Source organism: Cyprinodon variegatus, unplaced genomic scaffold (assembly GCF_000732505.1).
Source record: "Cyprinodon variegatus isolate N-32 unplaced genomic scaffold, C_variegatus-1.0 Scaffold1499, whole genome shotgun sequence".
In the NCBI taxonomy this organism is placed as follows: Eukaryota; Metazoa; Chordata; class Actinopteri; order Cyprinodontiformes; family Cyprinodontidae; genus Cyprinodon; species Cyprinodon variegatus.
Genome location: NW_015151952.1, coordinates 71070 through 92738, shown reverse-complemented (window position 1 = coordinate 92738; position 21669 = coordinate 71070). Strand labels below are relative to the sequence as shown.

General features: G+C 38.7%; 1 protein-coding gene across 1 annotated transcript in view; it reads left to right on the top strand.

Moving 5' to 3' along the window:
- The window catches only part of LOC107103656 (phosphatidylinositol 4-phosphate 5-kinase type-1 beta-like), a 45570-nt gene that overhangs the window by 7162 nt on the left and 16739 nt on the right, over nucleotides 1-21669 (top strand). The window contains exons 2-7 of the mRNA XM_015403444.1: nucleotides 8203-8286; nucleotides 8417-8485; nucleotides 10986-11116; nucleotides 14703-14820; nucleotides 19461-19613; nucleotides 20217-20516. Coding sequence (XP_015258930.1) covers nucleotides 8417-8485; nucleotides 10986-11116; nucleotides 14703-14820; nucleotides 19461-19613; nucleotides 20217-20516 — 771 coding nt within the window. The 5' untranslated portion in view covers nucleotides 8203-8286. The remainder of the gene's footprint in view (nucleotides 1-8202; nucleotides 8287-8416; nucleotides 8486-10985; nucleotides 11117-14702; nucleotides 14821-19460; nucleotides 19614-20216; nucleotides 20517-21669) is intronic.

Here is a 21669-nt window from a genome sequence, read left to right as displayed (position 1 = left end):
TCAAGGCAGAAAAGGAAATAAAGAACTCCTTCGTATAATGATTTTTATTTGATCTATATCCACATTTTCTTGCCAATTCATTCATTTTTAGTTGAATTTATTGAATTTGTAAAACTTTTTAAAAGTTAAATCTCAAGGTAGCTGCTCAGGCATCACCCTGGGAACATTTTGTTTCTTAAGAGTTTTTTTTTAGTGACCTTTCTTCGTTCTACTTTTAGGTGATAGCCTAGCCTATTTTTAATGTCTATATTCGTAGGCTCTTTCCCTGAAACTTCAGTTATGAGCTGCTTTGTCCACTCCACTATCTGCACACGCTGCTAGTGCTCCTTCGGACTTCTAATCACATTCACACACGCAATACTCTGCAGTGCTGCATGGTGCCTGCTGTTAGTGGGCTGATCCTACCCTGAAGCTGCGTCACAGCCTGTCCGTCAGAGAGAATGAAGACAAACAATCCTCCCAATGTACTAAAACATGGAACAGATCAGTTTCTCATGCTGTTGGGAGAGGATGTGTGGATTAAATACAGGATATTCGATTGCTATTGAAACATAAAATACACATTTGTGATTTAAAAATGATGTTCAGCTTTCTTTTTGTTTTAGCTTTTGTTCAGCCTGTAGTAGTAATCGTGACTCAATCACTCTTTAAAATTCAACACGAGTCAGTATCCACCGCCTGTAAAGCTGTTTTATGGTTAACTCTCCAGACCCAAAATCCAAATTACCAAGCTGAAAGGGATGGAGACTGTTGGTTGCGTTCATAAGAGCTAAACCTGGTAGTTGCAGTAGTAGCGCCCCTAGTGGTTAAAAGTTACACAGCGGTGCTTTAAAATACATCAAATAAATGGCATATATGCCTGTAAGTTCAACAGCTCTGTAAGATAACATGCTGCGTTTAATTAGTAGTTACCAGGTCTGCACTTAACTTACCGAGCATATTCTGGATGGCAGGAAGTATCACTTATTTGCCCCCAGCAGGCGTTTCTGCTGGCAACCTTATTGTCCAACTAACTAGGTTAACTAGGCTAGAATTCTTCACAGCTTTATACATAGAGTTGAAGAGCCACTAGGGAGGATCCATTCTGTGAGAATGCTAGTGATGCTGCGGTATTTTTTGACTTTTTTATAAACAGGGTCGTACCAATCTGTATTAAAAATGGACTTCCAGTTAATGGTTATGTGGAAAAAACTACAGAAAAAGTTGTTCTTTATATTTAAGGTATTGCATACAAGCACACCATAAAGTTTGGTGACTGGTTTTAAAGTTTGTCTGTAGGAACTGTGTCCCAGTCAGATAACATGACACATTTGGGATACTGCAGCAGCCAACTCAGTCTTTGTTTCTCTGTCAATGTAAAAACACTAAATCCTGTAAGACTGAAGGTGAGAACTCAGATTGTTAGATAAACAAAAATAATTTTAGCAAAATTTAGTAAAAAGATGGCTGCCTCAAGGTGGCTGTTTGACTTACTTGGCAGGGACTGGTTGTTAAGTTTAATCAAAGATCCTACATCCATCATTCAAAGTTTCCTTTATAACCATGTTAGATCAGACATCACAAGTTATAACTGTTTAATTCAGCTAATCAATCTATTAATTTGATCAGTGATGCAATAACTAACCAACCAATTAATTGGACTGAGTCTATTTTCTATCTATTGACTAACATTTTTTTTGTTGTTTATTGAAAAAATCTATATTTTTTTTGGTTACTAAATCAGATGGAAGGATGAAGGACACATGCTTGGATTTATACAATAGGATTGTCCTTTAATCCTTTTCTTTTAATGTTGGACTAAACTCCTGCCTACGGAGCATTTAACCTTTAATGGTCACTGTTTGAAATCAATGTCCACAAAAGTAAGTTTGTTTTAATCTTTTAAAAAGTAAAATGGTAATCAGCAGATCAGAAAAAAAAATAAAAATCAAGAAATAAAATCGAAAGCTGATACTGCGGACTGAGATCTGTTGTGTAGCCCTTTCAAACAATATTACTCACTGTCTAAAGAAAATATTTTTTGTATATTTAAATTGATTAGATTAAAAGTAATGAATTAAATTGGATCTTAAAACTGGTATTTCCATGAAACCAGGCGACACATCCATCATCTCTTGCGAGGAGCAAAAACGACAGCGTGTAGCTTCTTGGTTTTCTCCTTTCTCATCCCTTTGCTCTTCTAGTGTTACAGTTGGTGATTGTAGGGGTCACAGTAGCCAAGCAGCCTGATCCCTTAGTGCTCTGCCTCGCTGTCTTAATATTGATCCATCATTTTGTTTACAGTCTGCTGGAGTAATTCGATATTACTGTTTCTAGGGAGGGAAACAAAGCAGTAAGGAAAAAAGCCCAACAACGTTTGGATTTGTTTGTATCCTGGTGATAGCAGGAGCTTCTGTGATTGAACATGTCTCAGCTTTAATGTCACTGTCAGAGAAGCTTAATTTCATCATAATTAGACTTAATTTGGTTTGCATCGTTATCATAGCAAGCAGCTCCAGTCTCATCTCTTTTTCTCTCCCAGACAACTCGGCTGCAGCCTTGTTTGACTTCCAGTAGGGCCTAATGACATCCTTGGCAGTAACCTTGAAACCATGAAGGAGATATGGCTTGAGAACAAGCGTTTGATCTGCGCTCAAGTGGGCTTGTTTGAAAGGGGAAATAATTTTGGACAGGGGGGCGTGGGACAAGTTGTAGTAGAGCTGTTTACGAACAGAGATCTCCACAGGGGAGGGGAGCCGGTTAGTTTTTTTATGGGACGTGATAACAAAACACAAACACATAAAATGATTTATAAACACACAAGAAAAGTGTGTCAAATGTCAAAAGTTGATGAAGTAAATAAGAGCCAGACTTGTAATGTTGAAATGTGTTCACCTGCCCAAACAATTTCCACCTTTATAGACACAGTTTCTTTGTCCAAACAGTTTATTTGTTAAAGGTTGGACCGAGAACTTAGTTTTCTCTTTTCTTCTGCTCCTGACCCACATTGGAAAGGATGCTTCCTTCTACTGCAGTGTTAGAAATACATCACCTCCCTTGTTTATAATAGCAGCACAAAACAGATCAAACCCTACAATAAACTCACTAAAGCCCTTGTTTCTAGTTTTCTTATTTTTCTTTAAAAACTCAATCTCAAATTTTGTTTAGGTTTAAAACATCAAAATAGGTAATTAGGTAATGTATTAATCATAAAGGACACACAGTTTTAATGATGAAATATAAATGGCCTGTACGTATATAGCGCTTTTTCAAGTCTGAGGACTTGACCAAAGCACTTTGCACTCCGTTCAGTAGTTTATTTATTATATATTATCTGCTAAATAAAACCCAGTGTTCATTGTAGTTTGAACTTATCTGATTAGTAAATAAAATCCAACTGAGTTTATTTTGATGTAAAAAAAAAAAACAAAACAGCCACTCTGTGAAGGCCTCAGGGGTTTGTTAGGGAACATTACAGAACAAACTGCATCATGGGATCCAAGGAACACAACAGGTCAGGGAGGAGGATGTGGACAGGTTTATCCAGGGTCTGGATATTATAGAATATCCCAACGTTTTCGCTTTTTAACCCATCATCTGAACAAGGTAACAGTACATTAGGATTGCTGACCTACTAAGACTTGGCTGTCTGTCTAAACAGAAAGGATGTGTGAGAAGATGACTCTAGGGGAGCCTCAGAAATCCAAAACTCAGGTGGGAAAATCTATTGACAGGACAGCTGTCAGCTTCGCAACACAGATATGGGTGGGTGGCAATAATAAAAAAAACCAAAACACAAAAATAATGTCAGAAGCTCAGAATGTAGGACCCAGAATTAAAGTGGACAGATCAGTGTAATTTCAAAACAAGCATTTATTAAAGACACTCGCGTGTGGCTTTTCGTCAGCAGGGACAGGTTCTCTGGATACTAGAGACGGGAGTTCAGGTTAGTGACTTCAGAACTCAGACGGGAAACGATAAGGAGCGTGTGAGTCTCTAACCTGGTATAGATCAGTCTGAGCCCAGAAGAACGGGTGAAGTCGTGAGGGATTGTTTCTCCGTAGCTTCCAGAGTTCTTGGAGAGAAGCAAAGCAGGCAGATGCGCAAAAGCCAGCAAACACGGAAGAGCAGAATCCAGAACCAGAGTAGAAGCAGGAGCAGGTTTTCAGGCCAGAAGAGAGATCAGAAGTCTGAAGAGGCGCAAAAGGAATATCCAAGCTGGGGTAAGAAGACAGGTCCAAGGTCGTTAGCAGGCAGAATCCAGGTAATAGGCCGAAAACAAATCAGGTAACAGAGCAGTACAGGGGCAACCAAAACTCAGAAGTCCAGGGACAGAAACTAGTCAGGATCAGGGTTTTAGAAACTCACAGATAGCTAGAAAATTCTCACACTCGGCTCAAATAATCTGGCACCAATGGCTGGGAACAGGTAGCTTAAATAGAAGCAGTAACAGGTGGATCTGATAAGAGACGATGAGCGCTAGGCAGAGCTACTGTAAGCAGATGTGAGAGAGGAGGCAAATCCAGCCATACGTGCCAAGATCATGACAAATAAATAAATAAAACAGGGATTTCTGTAAACAGGATATGGGGTAGCAAACAAATGCTGTGGTTTGATATAACCAAAAATTTGACTCTTTTTATTCAGAGTGTATGTAAAGTATGACATGTGGAGGTAAAACTAATATTGTCTGTGACCCTGAACGCACCATCCTGCAGCAAAACGATTCTGCCTGCAGCATCAGGCTGTGGGGTTGCTTTACCTCAGCATGGATAGAGAAGCTGGTCAAAGGTGAAGATGGGCAGAGATAAAAACAGGGAGACCCTGAAGGCTGCAAAGAAATCAGTTGGAAGTTTCATTCAGTAATTCAATTAATTTATACAGCGCCAATTCACAACACATGTCATCTCAAGGCACTTTACAGAGACAAATCAACCAAATCATACAGTCCTACTGATTTAAAGTGGTCTATTTAAGGAAAACAACAGCAGCCCGACAACCAAAAATATACAGCCATGCTACTGGTTTAGATCAAGGGAAATCAATGTACTAGAATGGTCCATTCAGAGTCCAGGCCTATGTTAAACGACCTTTAGCTGCAGCAAAAAGCCTCAACATAGTACTGATGTAAGGAGGTCTAAATACAAAGGACACACTTTTCTTTACTTAGGTAAATCAGTGATGTTTTTCTTTCACTTTACAGTTACAGCTACTTTATGTTGATGTATAGAATAAAATCTCAATAGAAAAAATTCAGGTTTGCGGTTCTAACTTGACGAAATGTTGAAAATGTCAAGGGGTTGGGTTACTTTTGCAAGGCACCTCAAACCATCATATATTTTTATATTCAGGCTTTCAAAAACAGATTCTCCATGCTGTTGCTCATCTAGATCCTTTTAAACAATTTGTTTTCATCCAGACAAACATTCCATGCATGGCATGATCTGACCATGACAATGACTGAAGAGAGCAGCATGTGAGATGTCATGTTTTCACTGACGTCTGACGTTTGTCCTGTTTTCCTTGTCCTATTCCAGTGTGTCTGCGTTTGTTTGCCAATGGTGTGGATGGCAGAAGTAAGTCACAGCTGGTTAAGAACATCCATCTGTTCATTTCACATCAGCATGTTTAAACGTCCGCCCGCCTTTTGTTATGAAATGAACAGGAGAGCTGCTGTTTGTGTGCTGCAGCGGCGGGCCTCCCATGGATTGTTCTGGAAACGTGGTACTGGAGCGTGCAGCTGGGCTGTTTGGGTCAGGTGAGGGTAGTAGAAACAGGGAGGCACTCAGGTCAGAGCTGTTATGCCCTGAGAGCCGAACTCATTAAAATTCCTCAGCTTCAGAGAGCTAGGATAGTCGGAGCAAGTAAAGGCTCAGGTGGATCAACACATTATTATACCATTCTACTTCTGTTGACACAGCTCATGATTGATAACAGGATCTCATTCTGTCTTACCCTGCTGCAGGCTAATGTTGTGCAAACGTGTTGCCTTATAATTGATGGGATGTTGCCTTTTTTGAGGGAGAAAGAAAGAATATAAAGGATTCAAGTTCCCAAACAGATAGATTGCTCTGTGCTTCTGGCTAAAATATGTGTTGTTGTGTTTATAGCAACAGAGGAGCTGGTCTAGATAAGGATTTATCTGGAGATGAGAGCTCATGGTGTCGGCTGCATTCTTTTGGCATCGTCGTCTATTGATGTGAGGTTGCATTAATCTAAAAGCATGTATCAGTTCTATTTTAAAACTCTGGTTTACCTAGAAGAAAATATACTTAATATTGAGTTAGCCAAGGTTCAATGAGAAGACAGGGGTCAAATGCTCAAAAGGATGATAATGAGTACTGTAATCAGCCTTTCTGTTATCTGCTGGATGTCTTGTTCTCTTGCTCTCTGAGTGAAACCCTAGTTTTCTTTAAAATAGCTTCTTTCACCTTTAGTGGTTCCTTTTTTTGTATTGCAAGTAACTGATTAGTAATATGAAAAGCCAAGTTCTTTCTTCAGTCCAACTTCTACACAGAAGAGTGTAAAAATCTATTTCTGCTGCTGCAAAAGCGTCAAACATGTTAATTATTACATTAATAAAAATCAGAGATCGACCAATACACATTTTTGTTTAGGCTGATGCTGCTACAGATTATTTTGACATTAGCCCTGCTGTGTTGCCTCTCTTGGAGCCAATATTGTTTTCTTTCCTATGTTTACATAATAAAAATGACACTTTAATACCAAATGTTACAGAAGTCTCAATTTAAACTTAAACTTTTTTTAAAAAATCACACACACTTAATGAATAGCAGATGAAGGGAGCAGCAATACATGTGCTCCATTTGATCTCAATGCATTGGTGTTGATTGCACTGACGAATTGACCTAATGCTTGCACATATCGGCCAATACAAGTGAAAAATGTTTACCATCTGCCAAAAATATTGGCCAGCCGTTACATTCACGTCTTTTAGTTAAGATTTGATCAAACTAAACTCTGAAATGAATACCTGCTACATTTAGATATAGTTTTAAATCTTGTTTTAATCTTTTTTTTTTGCTCTTTATTCAGTAAAACATGGTTACCAAACATATATTTGTTAGGTGTTTATTTACATGACCTGCTGCAGTCAGATAACAGCCTTGCGGCTCCTTACCTATCCAATAATAAAATTATTACCTTAATAATTGAATGGGTGGTATTCTTTTTCCGCTATGCTATAACTACTTTTCAAGGCTAATTGCCAAGTTTGTCTTTTCTTTATGCCAGGTGGAAGTTTATTGGCCCCTTTTCAGCCAGCTGACTGGCAATGTGTAGGAATAGATGGAGGGGGAAATGTTCCTACATTATGCTTCCTACAGTTGAATATAATTCAAGGTTCTCTGGCATTTGCTTTAGTATCTAATAAACAGGATTATAATCTGTAGTTGTTGTTGATATTGTGTTTTAAGGTGTAATATAAAAGAATATCTTGGACAGCAGGTTTCTAAATAGACTTTTCATTGAGATGTGCAGAGCATCTGAAGGTGATGCGACCGCTGGTCACAGAGCATTTGGTCTGAGGACATGGCGTCAAGCGCTGATGAAGCAGAAAGTCATTCAAGGTTTTCGGCTCCTGCAGGTGCATTTAAATGCAGGTGGTGTGGTGAGTGCAGATATGACACAGCTTTGTCAGGCAAACTCCAGACTTACGGCGGGTTCCTGTTTTGCTTTACACCTCCCAGTTTGCAGTATGATTTGCCTGTGATGCAGACACAAAGGTGCGGCATTTTTAACCGTCACTCAGACTTTTTCTTTTCCTTGGAAAGCCAAAAGCAGAATGGCTTGAAGGGGGGTGGGGGTGGGGATGAACGGGAGGGTGCTGGGAGTGTTGTGGCTTAGTAAGAAGTTGCTTGTGCTGTCGGAAGAGTTAAAAACTTTTGCCCCAGAGCTCTGACTCATTAACTGCTGCTCTGCTCTACAATCAACTGAACTTGGAGTGTGTTGCTTGATTTGTAAGCTGTAGAGCTGACAGGCTGGATTGTTTTGTTGCTTCAAAGCAAGCCTCTTATAAAGAGTTATTGCAAACAAACTATTCCAAGTTGACCATTTATGCAAAACAATCACCTCACTAGCTTTGGTTTAACTTATTATATCATAACTTTTAACTTTCTTCTCATGTAATGCCTAATCTATGAGGAGTACAGTGCCTTCGGTTTTGTTAAATAATGCTTTCTGTGCTCCTGTTCTCTTATAAAGGCTCTCCTGATGATTGCTCAACCTAATAATAAAGAGGTGTTGCCCTGATTGCTGTTGGCCCAGCACAGCTTATCTCTAAGCAAGGTAAATTTATCTCCTTTTCTTATATAATGCTTTTTTTATTATTGTTATTATTTTTTGGGGTTATGTAATAGACCACAGTCTCTTGTTGGCACTGTCACACTTTTTTTTTTCGGGTCTTGCTTTTTTTTAGATGTCAACCGCATCTGAAAGTAGGACGGAAGGGCCTCGCAGTATGAGCCAAGAGAAAACATACAAAAAGGTAAAGTCATGCTTTGTTTTTAATTTTCTGATCATTTTCTGTTAAATGCCTTGGTTTTAGAGCTGACAAGTCCAAATCAGCTTTACTTCTGAGTAACTTGAGTGGGTTAAAATGTCCTTGTGCTGCAGCACATAATGTCCTGACCCCTGTTAGGGCTGGCTGCCAGAGACCAGTCAAGTGCTGATCCCACTTTGTTTTCTTTACTTTTTTATGTTTAAACTGTAGACGTCATTTTGTGTGGCAGTTTTTATGAAGTTGTAGCCATGAAGTTTTGGTTGCACAGTAGCTACCTTTAATTCAGACTGGATTAAAAAGTATGGACCACTTTATAGGATAAAGGAATATTTGTCTCTCATCTTATCTGAGTTATTTTTAGTGGAAATTGTAGTTATGTAAATGTATTTCCATGTTCTTGTTGTATGGCACTGGTTCACCACAAACCCCTGTCCAAGTATAAAGACAGACACACCGAAGAAATATACTGTTTATGGTTACAGAAGCATACAATAAGGGATTATTTGAATTTGATGCTGTTTTTAATCTGAAAGTCACTGAAACGGTAGAAAATAAGTCCCGCTTATCCAAGACCTGTTGGCGGGCAGAGAATCACAGAAATTCTTCTCTCCAGGGTTAGGGTTAGGACATACCAGCTTCCTCAAGGGAAGCTGGAGGACATACCAGGGCCAGCAGAGAGATACAGTCCCCCTCTGAGCACCCACTCTGTGCTTCCACCAGAGAAGGCATGTCAGCTGCAATAAAGAAATCCTCAGAGTATTCCTCCACCAGTATTCATTTACTGCCCAAGAAGGGCCATGTTTGACCTAATGGTACCTTCTTCTAGTGTCCACCACTGGGTTCAGGGGTTTCCACCACGACAGACATTGCAGATGCAATGAACAGACCTGCATCAACAGCTGCATCAAAAACCCCTTAAAATCTGAAAGAAGTATCGCTGGAGCTGAAGTTAAAAATGTCCCTGACTAAGAGCTTCACCAGATATTCCTAGCACCCTCACCACTCGCTTGGGCCTGATGAGTCTGTATGGCTTCCTCCTCTTCCAGCGTATCGAACACACCAACAAGTAGTGATCCATGACTCACAAAGAAGTCCAATGATGGAACATCACTCAGGTTCAAAAGTTGGAGTTTGTTCCTCCTGATCAGGACTTGTAAGGTGGCAGAGTCCCCCAGCAGAATGATGGTATTTATGATAGGGGTTCCATCTAGCACTGTCGCTAGGGACGATAAGAATCAGTCGCTCAGCCCATAGACCAGGACAGTCAGAGACCTGTCTTCAAAGTGTAGGGATGCGGCCCTCTACTGTACAAGGGTGAATTCCAACACAAAATCTGAGATTACAAAGATGCAAAAAAAAAAAATACTGGCACCACATATAAATGTTTCTGTAGAGATGCCTTATTAAATCTGTCAATAAAGTAACTTGAATTCAGTCTCAAGATTTCAAAAAAGCTGTTACAACTTATAGGTTGACAAATAGGTCAACCTCTCCATCCATGATTTGCTAAGATTCTGTCACACAGAGGGAGTTAAGTTGAACTTTTCCGATTTGGACATTTTCTCTAGACTGTACAGAGTTATGGGTCATTTTTTGGGTAATTTTGCAGGTTTTTACAGGACTTACTGTAGCTCTGGAAACTAAGATGGTGATGAAGAAATGTTGATTTCATGTTTTCCAAGCAGCGGCTGGGTTTATTTGTCTTCTAGGGTTTAGACTATGATTCTGCAGAAATTCATAGTGACTACCCACTTTTTGTATCCTGTTTACCATAAAGCTCACGATTGTAGGAACTCTAAAAGTTCCAAAGGCCTTGGCTGGAGAAATGGACCCTGATAATCACGGATCCTCCACTATACTTAGCAGTCAGCATAATCTGCTTTTCCATAAATGACTATTCAGTTTTTCTCAAACCTACCAGAAGTTTTTGTTGCCCCTATCTGTGAGCTTTGGAGTCTACTGTACATCCCTCACTTTGTCCAGGCTTGTATGTCACAGTCCCAGCAGCTGCTTTCAAAATATTGATTTCTTGCTCTCGATGCTGGTATCAAAAAGCTCAGGTAGTGGCTATTTTCTTGTGACCATTTCCCCACTGACTTAGTTTAAGGGCTTAGACTATTGTTTTTTCCATGAGATTTAAGGCCCACAATCTCAATTTAAAGTACAAACTACATTTGCTCATTAAATGTTTATAGACAGTTTAAAAAGACGAGCATTTACATATCTAAAAGCTTTGAGGTACATTTATTTTAAGAGATATTTGGGGCACCAACAATTGCAGCACCTGTGATCTTTTTGTGATTAGGAAAAACAATAGTTTTCTCTAAAGATGTTTTTATTTACACATCTATATCAAAAGTGTCAGCAAAGTTCGAGGGTGCTGCAAATACCTACGGCAGCAGGGTTGTATTTTCCTGTCTTTCCTAGTTTAGCTGTCTACATCCCAATAAATGTGCTGCTTTTCTTGCTCTATTTTCCCGTAAAGACCACGTCATCGGCCTTGAAAGGAGCCATTCAGCTGGGCATCGGCTACACAGTGGGAAACCTCACCTCAAAGCCGGACAGAGACGTTCTTATGCAGGACTTCTATGTGGTGGAGAGCGTCTTCCTCCCTAGGTTAGTGGTACATGGTGTAACAGAGCGCACATACATGAACATACCACTTAGTTTTTAGGCATGCAATAGAACCATTTCTGTAAAAGTAAAGTATTTAATAGGTCATTGCTGAATTACAGCCTTTATAAAATCTGTCATGTATCATTCATAAGAAAAAAAAAAAACAATTACACTTAGTTTGAATGACACTAACTGTTAACTAATATCTGGGATTATTTCTGTTATTTTGTCCATTAATAATAGTTTTTTTCTGGGTCAGTGCTGCTAACAATATATAACCAATCTTGCCCAAACTGCCACCAGAGCCTCTCAATCATCATTCATCAGCACTCGGTTCTTGTCTGAGTCATGATGCAGGGATGCTACTATTTCTGTGGATTATCCCTCCCAGAGCTGTGAAATCAGCTTACTGCGTACCTCTTGCTGCTGCAGTGCTAAGCAGATGTCAGTGTGTGGCCTTTCAGTCTTCACAATTACATCATCAGCTTAAAGAACCCTTTGAGATGATCTAGAGCTCAACCAAGGGATCTTTAAAAGTGGGATACTTTCATCCATCGTCATACAGCTGGAGGTCCAACACCCTCTGTCTTTGTTTGGATTGAAAGCACTTTTGGAGCAGTGATTTCTATCCATTGTAATCAGATGCTGTTCAGACCAGTCCTGTCAGATGATCTGGAATGACCCATTTAATGTAAGAAGATCATCTAGTGAGAGTTTTGTGATTAACTGTTTTGTGATGTACTGCTGAAAACAATTTTAGCCTATTCAGATTTATCGTATTTAGGTGCGGTATTTAGGTAACAGCTGCAGCTCAAAATATTGTTTTATATCCTACCCACAGTGAGCAGAAGTTATTTCAATGGAATATAAGATTTCACTCCTATAAAAAAAGGCAGCATGCTTGAAGTTGATATTCTAACCTTATATCAGAGATTTTTGATTGCTAGCAAAGTTACCATTAATAAAACATCAGTATCTGTGTTCATTTCAAAGAGAATCTTAGCAGAAAGATTTTCCGAAATGCTGCTAAACAATGTTCAAATCCAAATATTCTAAGTGCTTAAAACTGAGTATATTTGCTGTCCCTCTTTCTGCCTTCCTGTTATCTGCTGAAGTATAGCTCTCTCTGTTTGTAAGCCTAAATAAAGCTCAGTTCAACATGTTATAAGACATACAGATTTCTTTTAAATAGATTCCTGCATCATTTAAGGCTCCGGCGGCAAATACAAATACAGCTTGCAAGCAATTTTATTTAATTAGGGGGATAAAAACATTAAAGCTCAACCTTACCTGATATGAAAAAGGGTCATTACCCCCAAGAACTAAGAACTGTTGTCGGATTTTTAGCCTTCTCCTCTTTACAGAACTTTTTATATTCATCCCCGTTTAAAGGCTACTGAGCATGTTTAAGATCCCACCATAAAATCTAGCTATATACTATGACAGTCTTAAGATTTTTATCTAGTTTTGTGATTTCAGATGTCCTTTGGATGGTTTTTTCTGCTGTAGGGTACATGGAGTAGTCATTTGAAATTGTCATTTTGTTTTCATTGAGACTTTCTCTGTCTGAAGAGAAAAAAAAGAACAAACATAATGAATCTATAAGGTTTAAAAAAAAAAAAAAACTTTTACAACAGAGTGTATTTTTATTCCAAACAGTGTTTTGCTTTATATTTATTGTTTATAGATAATTAATGTTATTATTCTAAGCTATATGTAGGTCTTTGCTTTTGTTTGTTAATGCCCCATTTAGTTTCTTTAAGCTATCTGCTTAGAGCTCTGTTTGCTTTATGTACCTAATTTCCTGTGTCAACAAAGTAATTTTTCTTTTATTAAAACTGGACTTTGTATTTCAAATATTTTAACAGCTAATCTGTGCTTAATGCAACATCAGAGCTACATGAGAAATAAGTAAGAATCATGGTGTTCCATGCACTATTTTTCTCAGTCATGAATGTGAAAGTTAGGAAATTTGCAGATTTATACAAGCCATGATTAAAAATAGCAGTAATAGACATAAAGGGGTCACTCAGTGTTGCATCTGTTGTCAGACACACTCGTCAACAATGGCTGTGATACGACGCTCAGGTTTCAGGAAGAGTCCTGTCAGGAAGTACTTTGGGGTTTTGGCTTTGAGATGCAACACCAGGATATGCAAACTTACTATGGTCTATGCAAACCCGTTCCAGGCACGCAAACGTCTCCTATTACTGAGCAACAGCCAAACATCAATCCTGTTGATGCAGCGGCAACTGGTTGAGTCGCAAGTGTAAAATCATTGATGCCGTCTCAAATCTTTTTTTGTTGGATAAAAGTTGCGGTCGTCTCAGAGGCCAAATTAAAGATTAGGAAGGAAGAAAACGACATAAGACACAACCACCAGAAAGGGAACTTAATTTTTCCATTTTCATCCTTTGCTTTCTCTAAGCAGTTCATCTTAGTGGAAACATCAAAATCTGTTTTTCCTCCTTAAAAGACTTTACTGGGAGTGAGGTTAAGGGATTCTCTCAGAAGCATTTCTATCTCCCTCCCTGTAGGCTTCTCTTCCTCACTTTCCTGTTTTTCTCTGGAGGATTATCTGTGGCTGTTTGTCCTGTCAGTCTAGTTTTTATTATACTAACTGATTCGACTCCCTCTTTTTTTCTTTCACTTTGCCTTTGTGTCAATAAAAGTGCAGGCGTCTGCCTGGCCGATCAGATTGAATCAAACATTTCCATGTTCTGTTTGCTCTGCACCATTTTCCGTGACAGGTGAATGCTGCTGCACTCCTGCATTTAACAAAACATTCAAATGACTTTGTGGACATATTTTACAGGGCACGGCCCGACTGTTGCCCAGGCACACAACAACACAATAGTCTTCCCACATTGTTTAATAACCCAGATTTAGAGCCACTGTAGTAATCTGATCTTTATTAACCTGCTTTCACATTTAGGATCTTTAAAACAAGTTCCTGTTTGTTTACTTTGACTCTCTCTCACCGTATCAACATGCTGGTTCATGTGCTGTGGTTCTCCCCTGAAATGAAAGTTAGCTTGTGAAGCAAACGTGGCCAGCCTTTGTCCAAGCCTGTCTGAGAATGTCCCACAGTCCAGCCAAAGCTGAAAAAATGTAGGTTATGTTGTTGTTTTAGAGCCAATGCAGGTCCGTTTTCTCTCTGAGGAAAGCCCCCTGTGCTGCTGATTATTGTTAGGATCCAGTAATCAGAGCCGTCTTCGGCCTTCAGGCTAACAACTCTACACCGGCCCTTTTTTTCTCAACAGTTCTGATGAATCCCGGTCATTGGAGATGACCAAACTGAGCTCTGTTAATGCAATAACATCTTTAATCAACAATCTAATCATAAATGTGTCTCTGTTCCAGCACACTGAGTTCAAATGACAGTATTATCTCCTACTTCTCAGCACCACTGGCTAAGACAACTTGGGTTGAGAAACAATACATCAGTGGATAAAACGTAGAAACTCAATGTGCCCAAAATTAATGAGGAGAATGTTGTTTATTGTGTTTCTTTAGGAATACTCTCTTATGTACTGTGTTTTAATATATTTCTTCCTTCTGGCCTGGGTTTATCTTCACATTCCAGCGAGGGAAGCAACTTGACTCCTGCTCATCACTATCCAGACTTCCGCTTTAAGACATATGCCCCCCTGGCCTTCCGCTACTTCAGAGATCTGTTTGGCATCAAACCGGATGATTATCTGGTAAGACCTTAAATCTTCCCAATATGTATGCTGGGTATGACTGATCAAACCAAATTAGATGATTATTTTGTCATTTTTCCAAATAGAAATGAAAGAAAGGTGGTCTGGGGTGAAAAAAAAAAAAGTTTATTAAACAATCTTCCCACTAAATTGTAGCTCTTTGGAGGGTATGCCTCCTCCTGCTGTGTACATTTGGAATCTGATTAATTGGCCATTTTGTCTTTGAAAAATAGCCTAAGCTCCTCCCTGTTAGTTAGGGAGCAGATTTTCAGAAATAAATGAGGTCCAGACTTTGACTAGACCATTTGAAAATATAAAAACACATAGAGCTGACCCATTCTTCTGTACTTCAGGCCATTGTCCGACTGGAGAATGAACTTTTGATGCCCCTAACAGGTTTTTTGTTCAGGATTGTATTTAACAATATCAATCTTTCTGAAAGCATGCCCACATCATAGACCTGCCACCTCCATGTTTCCAGTAAATATTTGGTCATTTGCATGCCTTCTGGAAGCAGATGGTTTCATATCATTAGGAAGTATCAGAATAAAACAGGACTAAGCAATAATGTACATCACTTTGTATATTTGCTTATATAATATCCATCCACTGAGCTTTTTCAGACACTTTTTTACATGAAATTGTACTAAAGCACATTAACATTTGAGACTGGAACATGAAAAAATGGGAAGAAGTTCAAGGGTATGAATACTTTTTTAAAGTGCTGTAGAAACATTTTCATACGGAAGAAAAAAGGCTAAAAATCTTAATTGCCAACCCTTATAGATCTGGACTTTACTACTGGGTCAGCTAGGTTATTTGGGCTGATGTGATTTGAATTCTCTGACTAGCCATACTATTATACTCCTGCCATCATTCTGACACTTCAATTACCTCAACTAAGCAGGTTTTACTCTCTGCCTCGTGTTTGATTTATTGTATACACTTGATATTTTAGCCCAGTTGGGTTTTCCTGGTTGTTCATTTTGTGCATGTGTTTCTATCAGTCAAACCGATAGAAAAACTTCAGCTCTTTCAGCTTATTTCCAGCTTTTCTTGATCATGTTTTATTGAGTTGTTTGTGTATCATCCCACACAGATCTGGGGGAAGGAATTAGTTGACCCTACTTCTCTGTGTAATAAGGTCTTATTTCTAGATCTTTCCTAAAATAAATCCTAAGTTTACTACCTTCATGACCATCGTCTTTGGATATTAGTCTCTCACAAGCGCCTAAAAGATGCATATTCTCATACTTCATAGTATTTTAGAAATATTCTAATCAAATGTTTTGTTTTAGTAAATGAAGCTAAGATGCTAAAAGCCGGTTCAAACCATCATCCATTCTATTGACGGGATTAGGAGTGTGTGTTGGCATGTGTGTGTTGCGATACGATACATGTCACAATACTAGTGGCATTATATGATATTGCGATATTCCTTTATATTGCGATATTTTACCCAGCTATCAAAATGAAATGTATAGATAAAAAAGAATCAAGTTCTGTATATGTTTATCAGAAGGTATTGATCTTTCAGTTATTTTGGTATCCATCTACATCTTTTACTTTGACTGGTGCTGGTACTATGGTGAAGCGCCGCACAGTAAAAGGGCTCCACGGGGCTATCTACCAGTGTGGCGGTACAGATAGCTAATTATCCCTCATTGTTTGTGGGTAAAAATGTTTTTTATTATTTATTTGATATTAGGAACTGAAAGATCAATATTATATTGGGCTGCCGAAAATCACAATATATCACTAGATAGTTTTTTTCCCCACACCCCTAGATGGGATATGACTTTGTTGTTTGGGAATCAGCACAGTCATCATTTGGCCCAAATGCTCTCCTTTTTGTCTGTTACACAATCTGCTCCTCACATACTGTTAACATATAAGCAGAGTGGTATAGAAGCTGCTTCCTTTGCACGGACTAAGGTGGGCTGCTTATGATCAGGGTTTGTCAACCTCTATAACTTCTTCCTGGGCATCAAATGTGTTTATGGGCTCTGCAGAATCCTCTGTATCTACCAGATATACATTCCAAGATTATTCCAGATGTTTATATTTACGTATGTGTTGTATATTCATTACATAAATATGCTCAGAGTGAACTGAAGTAAGACTGCTGAACTACCCAGCTTTGGCGCTCCTCTTTATTCTTTGTCCTCAGAACCAAATTAGATTTTGTGTGATGTTCTGACTTTATCCTGTTATGACGCCGTTTGCCTGTTTCCCATCTGCCTCCGGGCCTTTCATAAACCCAGTCAGCTGTATTCTGTTTTTTTTGAACGCTGATATTTTTCCTGCACCAGGGACAAATGACAAAGGAAGTGTGACTTCAAGGCAGAAGAGCGAGGATTTCATTAGGCGCGGCGAGGTAGAGAGGTCGCTACAGTTAGCTGTGGTGATGCGTTCAGTCAGGTGGGGTTCACGCTGCAGAGACTAATTAAAACAGAGGGAATATGCACTTTTAAATGTGATAAAACTTCAAACAAGTTTGTGCCAGTTATTCATTGTGACTGCAGACAGTCGGCGGCTGTCTCTGGAGAGGGAGCAGATGCCTTCAGTGTCCCCCATCTCCTCTCATAACGCACCAATTAACATCCAGCACTTCGCTCAGTCTGCTGCTCTCACTTTTTGATGAGACTTCAAGGTTTTAGCTTTTACCATTCAGCTAATTATTTATCTTACTATGGAGATGTATGCCCTGCTCTGTGATGGAAGTGTCCTGGCATAATGACCTTTGGAGATAGACCCCAAGCACCTTCTGACCCTGCTAGCATTCAATGGATGGATGACATCTATCTTATTACCCCAATTAAAGGGACTATATCCATATTTGCTGCCTTCTGGAAGCTGTCTTTACTAAATAATGCTTGGAAAAGTGATTATTGATGCCTGATAACGTTACCTTAGACACGACCTAAAAGAAAAAAGTTTTTTCTCACAATTTATGTTTCCATGGAGCAAACTTTATCACATAAAACGAGGCCAGATGTGATTAACATATATATTTTAATGATTTTAGATTGATTTAGAATCTACTCTAGAAGTGACATCTAAAGATTATTTGAAACTAAATCTGCTGTTAATCCAAGTATGAATGAAACCCCAGAATAATAAATAATGCTACTCTGCATACTGTAGTAAACATCCAGACTAGTTAAAGGTTAAACATTTACAGTGTGTGTAAATTTTAACAGTGTATTTCAGCTTCATAATGAGTCTGATCTCTGCTTAAGAAACTAGAAAGTTAAAAGGCAGGGTGATGTTGAGGTCCCAAAACCAAGCTGTCAGCTTTCAGAACCACAGCTAATCAGAGGATCAAGCCCTTTACTTTAAAATGACAGCCCCATTTCGAACCACTCACACAAAGGCCTGGACTTGTTTTCATGCTGCTTCCTGTCTGTCAGCTTGATTGATGTGGACATCCTGTCAGAAAGGGTGCTTGCTTCGGCCTGAAGGCCAGATTCAGTCTGGCTGTAGCCCAGGCTGTCTTTTTGTTTCCTCACCTTGAATTTGGAATTGGTTTGGATAAAAAGGAAATTTAACGGAAAAAATAAACTGACTGTCCATCCAAGCATCATCACGTTACTAACATTCCTATTGTGAGGCAAGGCAGTGGCAGCATCATGATGAGGGCATAGTGGGTTTTATGACAGGAGAGAAATATAAAGATATATATAAAAGAAGAGCCTAATCCAGAGCATACAGTTAAGATATAACATAGAGGCTTCAGAAGCAGTTAACCGTATTTATTGGCTCAGCTGGAGCCAGGACTTAAATCCAAATACACATGGAAAGATGAAAAAAATATTGAAAACTTTGATCAGTAATATTTTGTCATTATGTAGATTTTTTTGTCAAAAGTGGGGAACTTGATTTGTTTTGCAATAAAGCTGTGATGTAAAATATGGAAAAGTGAAGAGCTGGTAGTTCTTTCCAGATGCACCGTTGGACTAAGACGTTTTTTTCAAAGTAGGCATCCTGACAAATTCCATGACGATTACGGCACCATAGAAGGATGTGGAGATTTCGGGTCATCCCATGTGTGGAATTAGATTTGACTCCACCTATGCTCTAACAAAGACCCTGGAGAAATTTTTTTTCAGTTTCAAAGCTCAAATCCGAGAGACTAAAAGACATAAATTAATGTATAAAAAAGGTTATTGTACAATTTAGAAACTAGATATAGTTTTTATTTCTTATTTTTAGCCAGACTTTGCTTTCTGTTATGATAGTTGGATCAGTCATGCTATTATGTGAGGGGAAAAAATGAGGGTATGAAAATCATTCAAAGCATTTTTTCCATTACTTTGGGCTCACGTCATGTATGATGACCCGGCAGGAAAAAATAAAGGTAAACTAATCTTTATTTCAGCTCTGTATAGGACAGTCTTACACTTTTTAAGAGATTTATCCCCGTTTATGTCTTGCAGTTTTAAACAAACAGGAGATGTTTGACGTGACCATATTTTTTCCATATAAACTCTAACAGTGTTTCCTTTTTTTTTCTGTTTAGTCCTTTTGTTTAAAGTTGCTCTGTTTTGATTACACTGGGGACGAAGCTTCTCCCTGGAAGCATGATCCGTGTGGCGCGTGACATGTTAAATTGGTCTGTTTATGTTTCCCATCCTCAGTACTCACTCGTAAATGAGCCTTTGATTGAGCTGGCCAACCCGGGCGCTAGCGGCTCGCTCTTCTACCTAACCAGCGATGACGAGTTCATCATTAAAACAGTGCAGCACAAAGAGGCCAAGTTTCTGCAGAGGCTGCTACCTGGATACTACATGGTGAGGAACACAGTGCTTTTTCCTGTCTCCTGGTTGCCCCAATTTAAAGAATAAATAAAGCCAAACTATTATTTGCAAATCTGGAAAATAAAGGAGATCAAAAATAGGCATGAGTAGCTAATAATGTCAGTTTGTTTTCCCTGTTGACATTTTGCCAATATATCTGATCAAAAAGTGAATTAATAGCATTATTTTATTCTTCAGTATTTAATTTAATTGAATACAGCTATTTACAATCAGAAAATATAATCTATGCAGATATCCCCACATTAAATCTAAAACCTAAATTTAGGGTGGCGAGATAATTTTTCTCAGTATCATATCTAACATATGCATCCATGTGATGCTAAAGGAACAAAACCCTTTGTCACTCTTTAAGCTCTGCCTACAGTTTCTCTCTGATCAGATTTAAATCAAATTAGACTTTGCAGCTGCATTAATTCTCATCATCTCCTTTTGTGGCTCAGGTTGCTCTGTGATCATACATTCCTCTTACTTATGCTTTTGCATAAAAGGTTATTATTAATGCCTCCATTTAACTGTGCTAAACAAAGCTGCATACTGGATCTGAATCCAAACACAATGCACTGTTTAAATCCACAGAACCTGAACCAGAATCCCCGCACGTTGCTCCCCAAGTTTTACGGCTTGTACTGCATTCAGACGGGGGGTTTCAATATTCGACTGGTGGTGATGAACAACGTGCTTCCTCGCTCTGTCAAGATGCACTACAAATACGACCTAAAGGGATCAACCTACAAGAGGCGAGCGTCCAGGAAAGAGAGAGAAAAAGCCCGTCCCACCTACAAGGATCTGGACTTCCAGGACATGCACGAGGAGGGCCTCTACTTTGACACAGAGACATACAACAACCTGATGAAGACCCTGCAGAGAGACTGTCGGGTAGGTGGGGGTTAACTCAGGGTTTTTGAAAAATAGGGCGATAATGGGGCTCGGATTATTTGCTTTGAAAGTGTTGAGTTAGATTCCACTGCTTATTTCATTGTAAACACTCATTTTCAACTATTAGTACCAATTTTATTCCCATTAGAAGAACTGAGAGCATTTTTTATTTCTATGTTCTGTCCTGAGAAGTCATTAGTTTTGTTTAGGATATAAATAATTTTAGTAGTTGATCTAGAAATACATTTTTCTTTAAATTACTTGATTGACCTGTTGACTATTTTTTAGATGAACTGCTTGATGATGGGTAGATTTCTGCTCTAAGTAGGTGGTTCTTTTAGCAATGGTATTGTTTGAAGTCGGTAAACCAGTTAGCAATTTTTCAATTGTTATTTGTTCACGATTACTTCAATAATAATTGATTAAAGGCAAACTGTGTAACTTTTGGCCACTGGGGGCGCTAGACCTGTAACTTTTTACGTCTACACAGGTAAAAACAGCGGCCCTGCCAATTACATGGAGAAAAAAAATCCACACAGCTGTATCACAGGCGTAAAAGATTACCACTACTACGTTCTACTGGTTTTGCTTTAAGAAAGTAGGACTCTGTCTATGCCTGAGATTTACACATTTAAGCTGTGGATTTCTGTTTAAGCTGCTTCTATTAAACATGGAAAATAATAACAAAGTGTTAACTTACCAGTCTTGTAATAAAGTTGAGAAAAGAGAATTGGTTTTACAACCGCTGTTCTTTCAGATGAGCATACCCGGTCAGACCTGCATACCCATAGTCAATACTCATTTATCCATTTAGTTTATCCCCATTTATCCCTTTAGTTTATCCATTTAGTCTTTCCCTTTATTTTTGTACGAAAAATAAACTTTAAACTACCTCAACGGGCGTGTATCCCTTTAGTCATGTACAAAAAACAATTTAATTACTTACTTTTTGTTGTTTTTTGAAGCATATGGTGATCTCACCTTAAATTGTTTGGTTTTTTGTACATGAAAAAAGGGATACACGCCCGTTGGGGTAGTTTAAAGTCTATTTTTCGCACAAAACTAAAGGGATAAACAAAAAATCTGATGACTTGCGCATGCAAATTTACTATGGGTGGGCTGGTCTGATGAAGTAAGCTCATCTGACAGAACA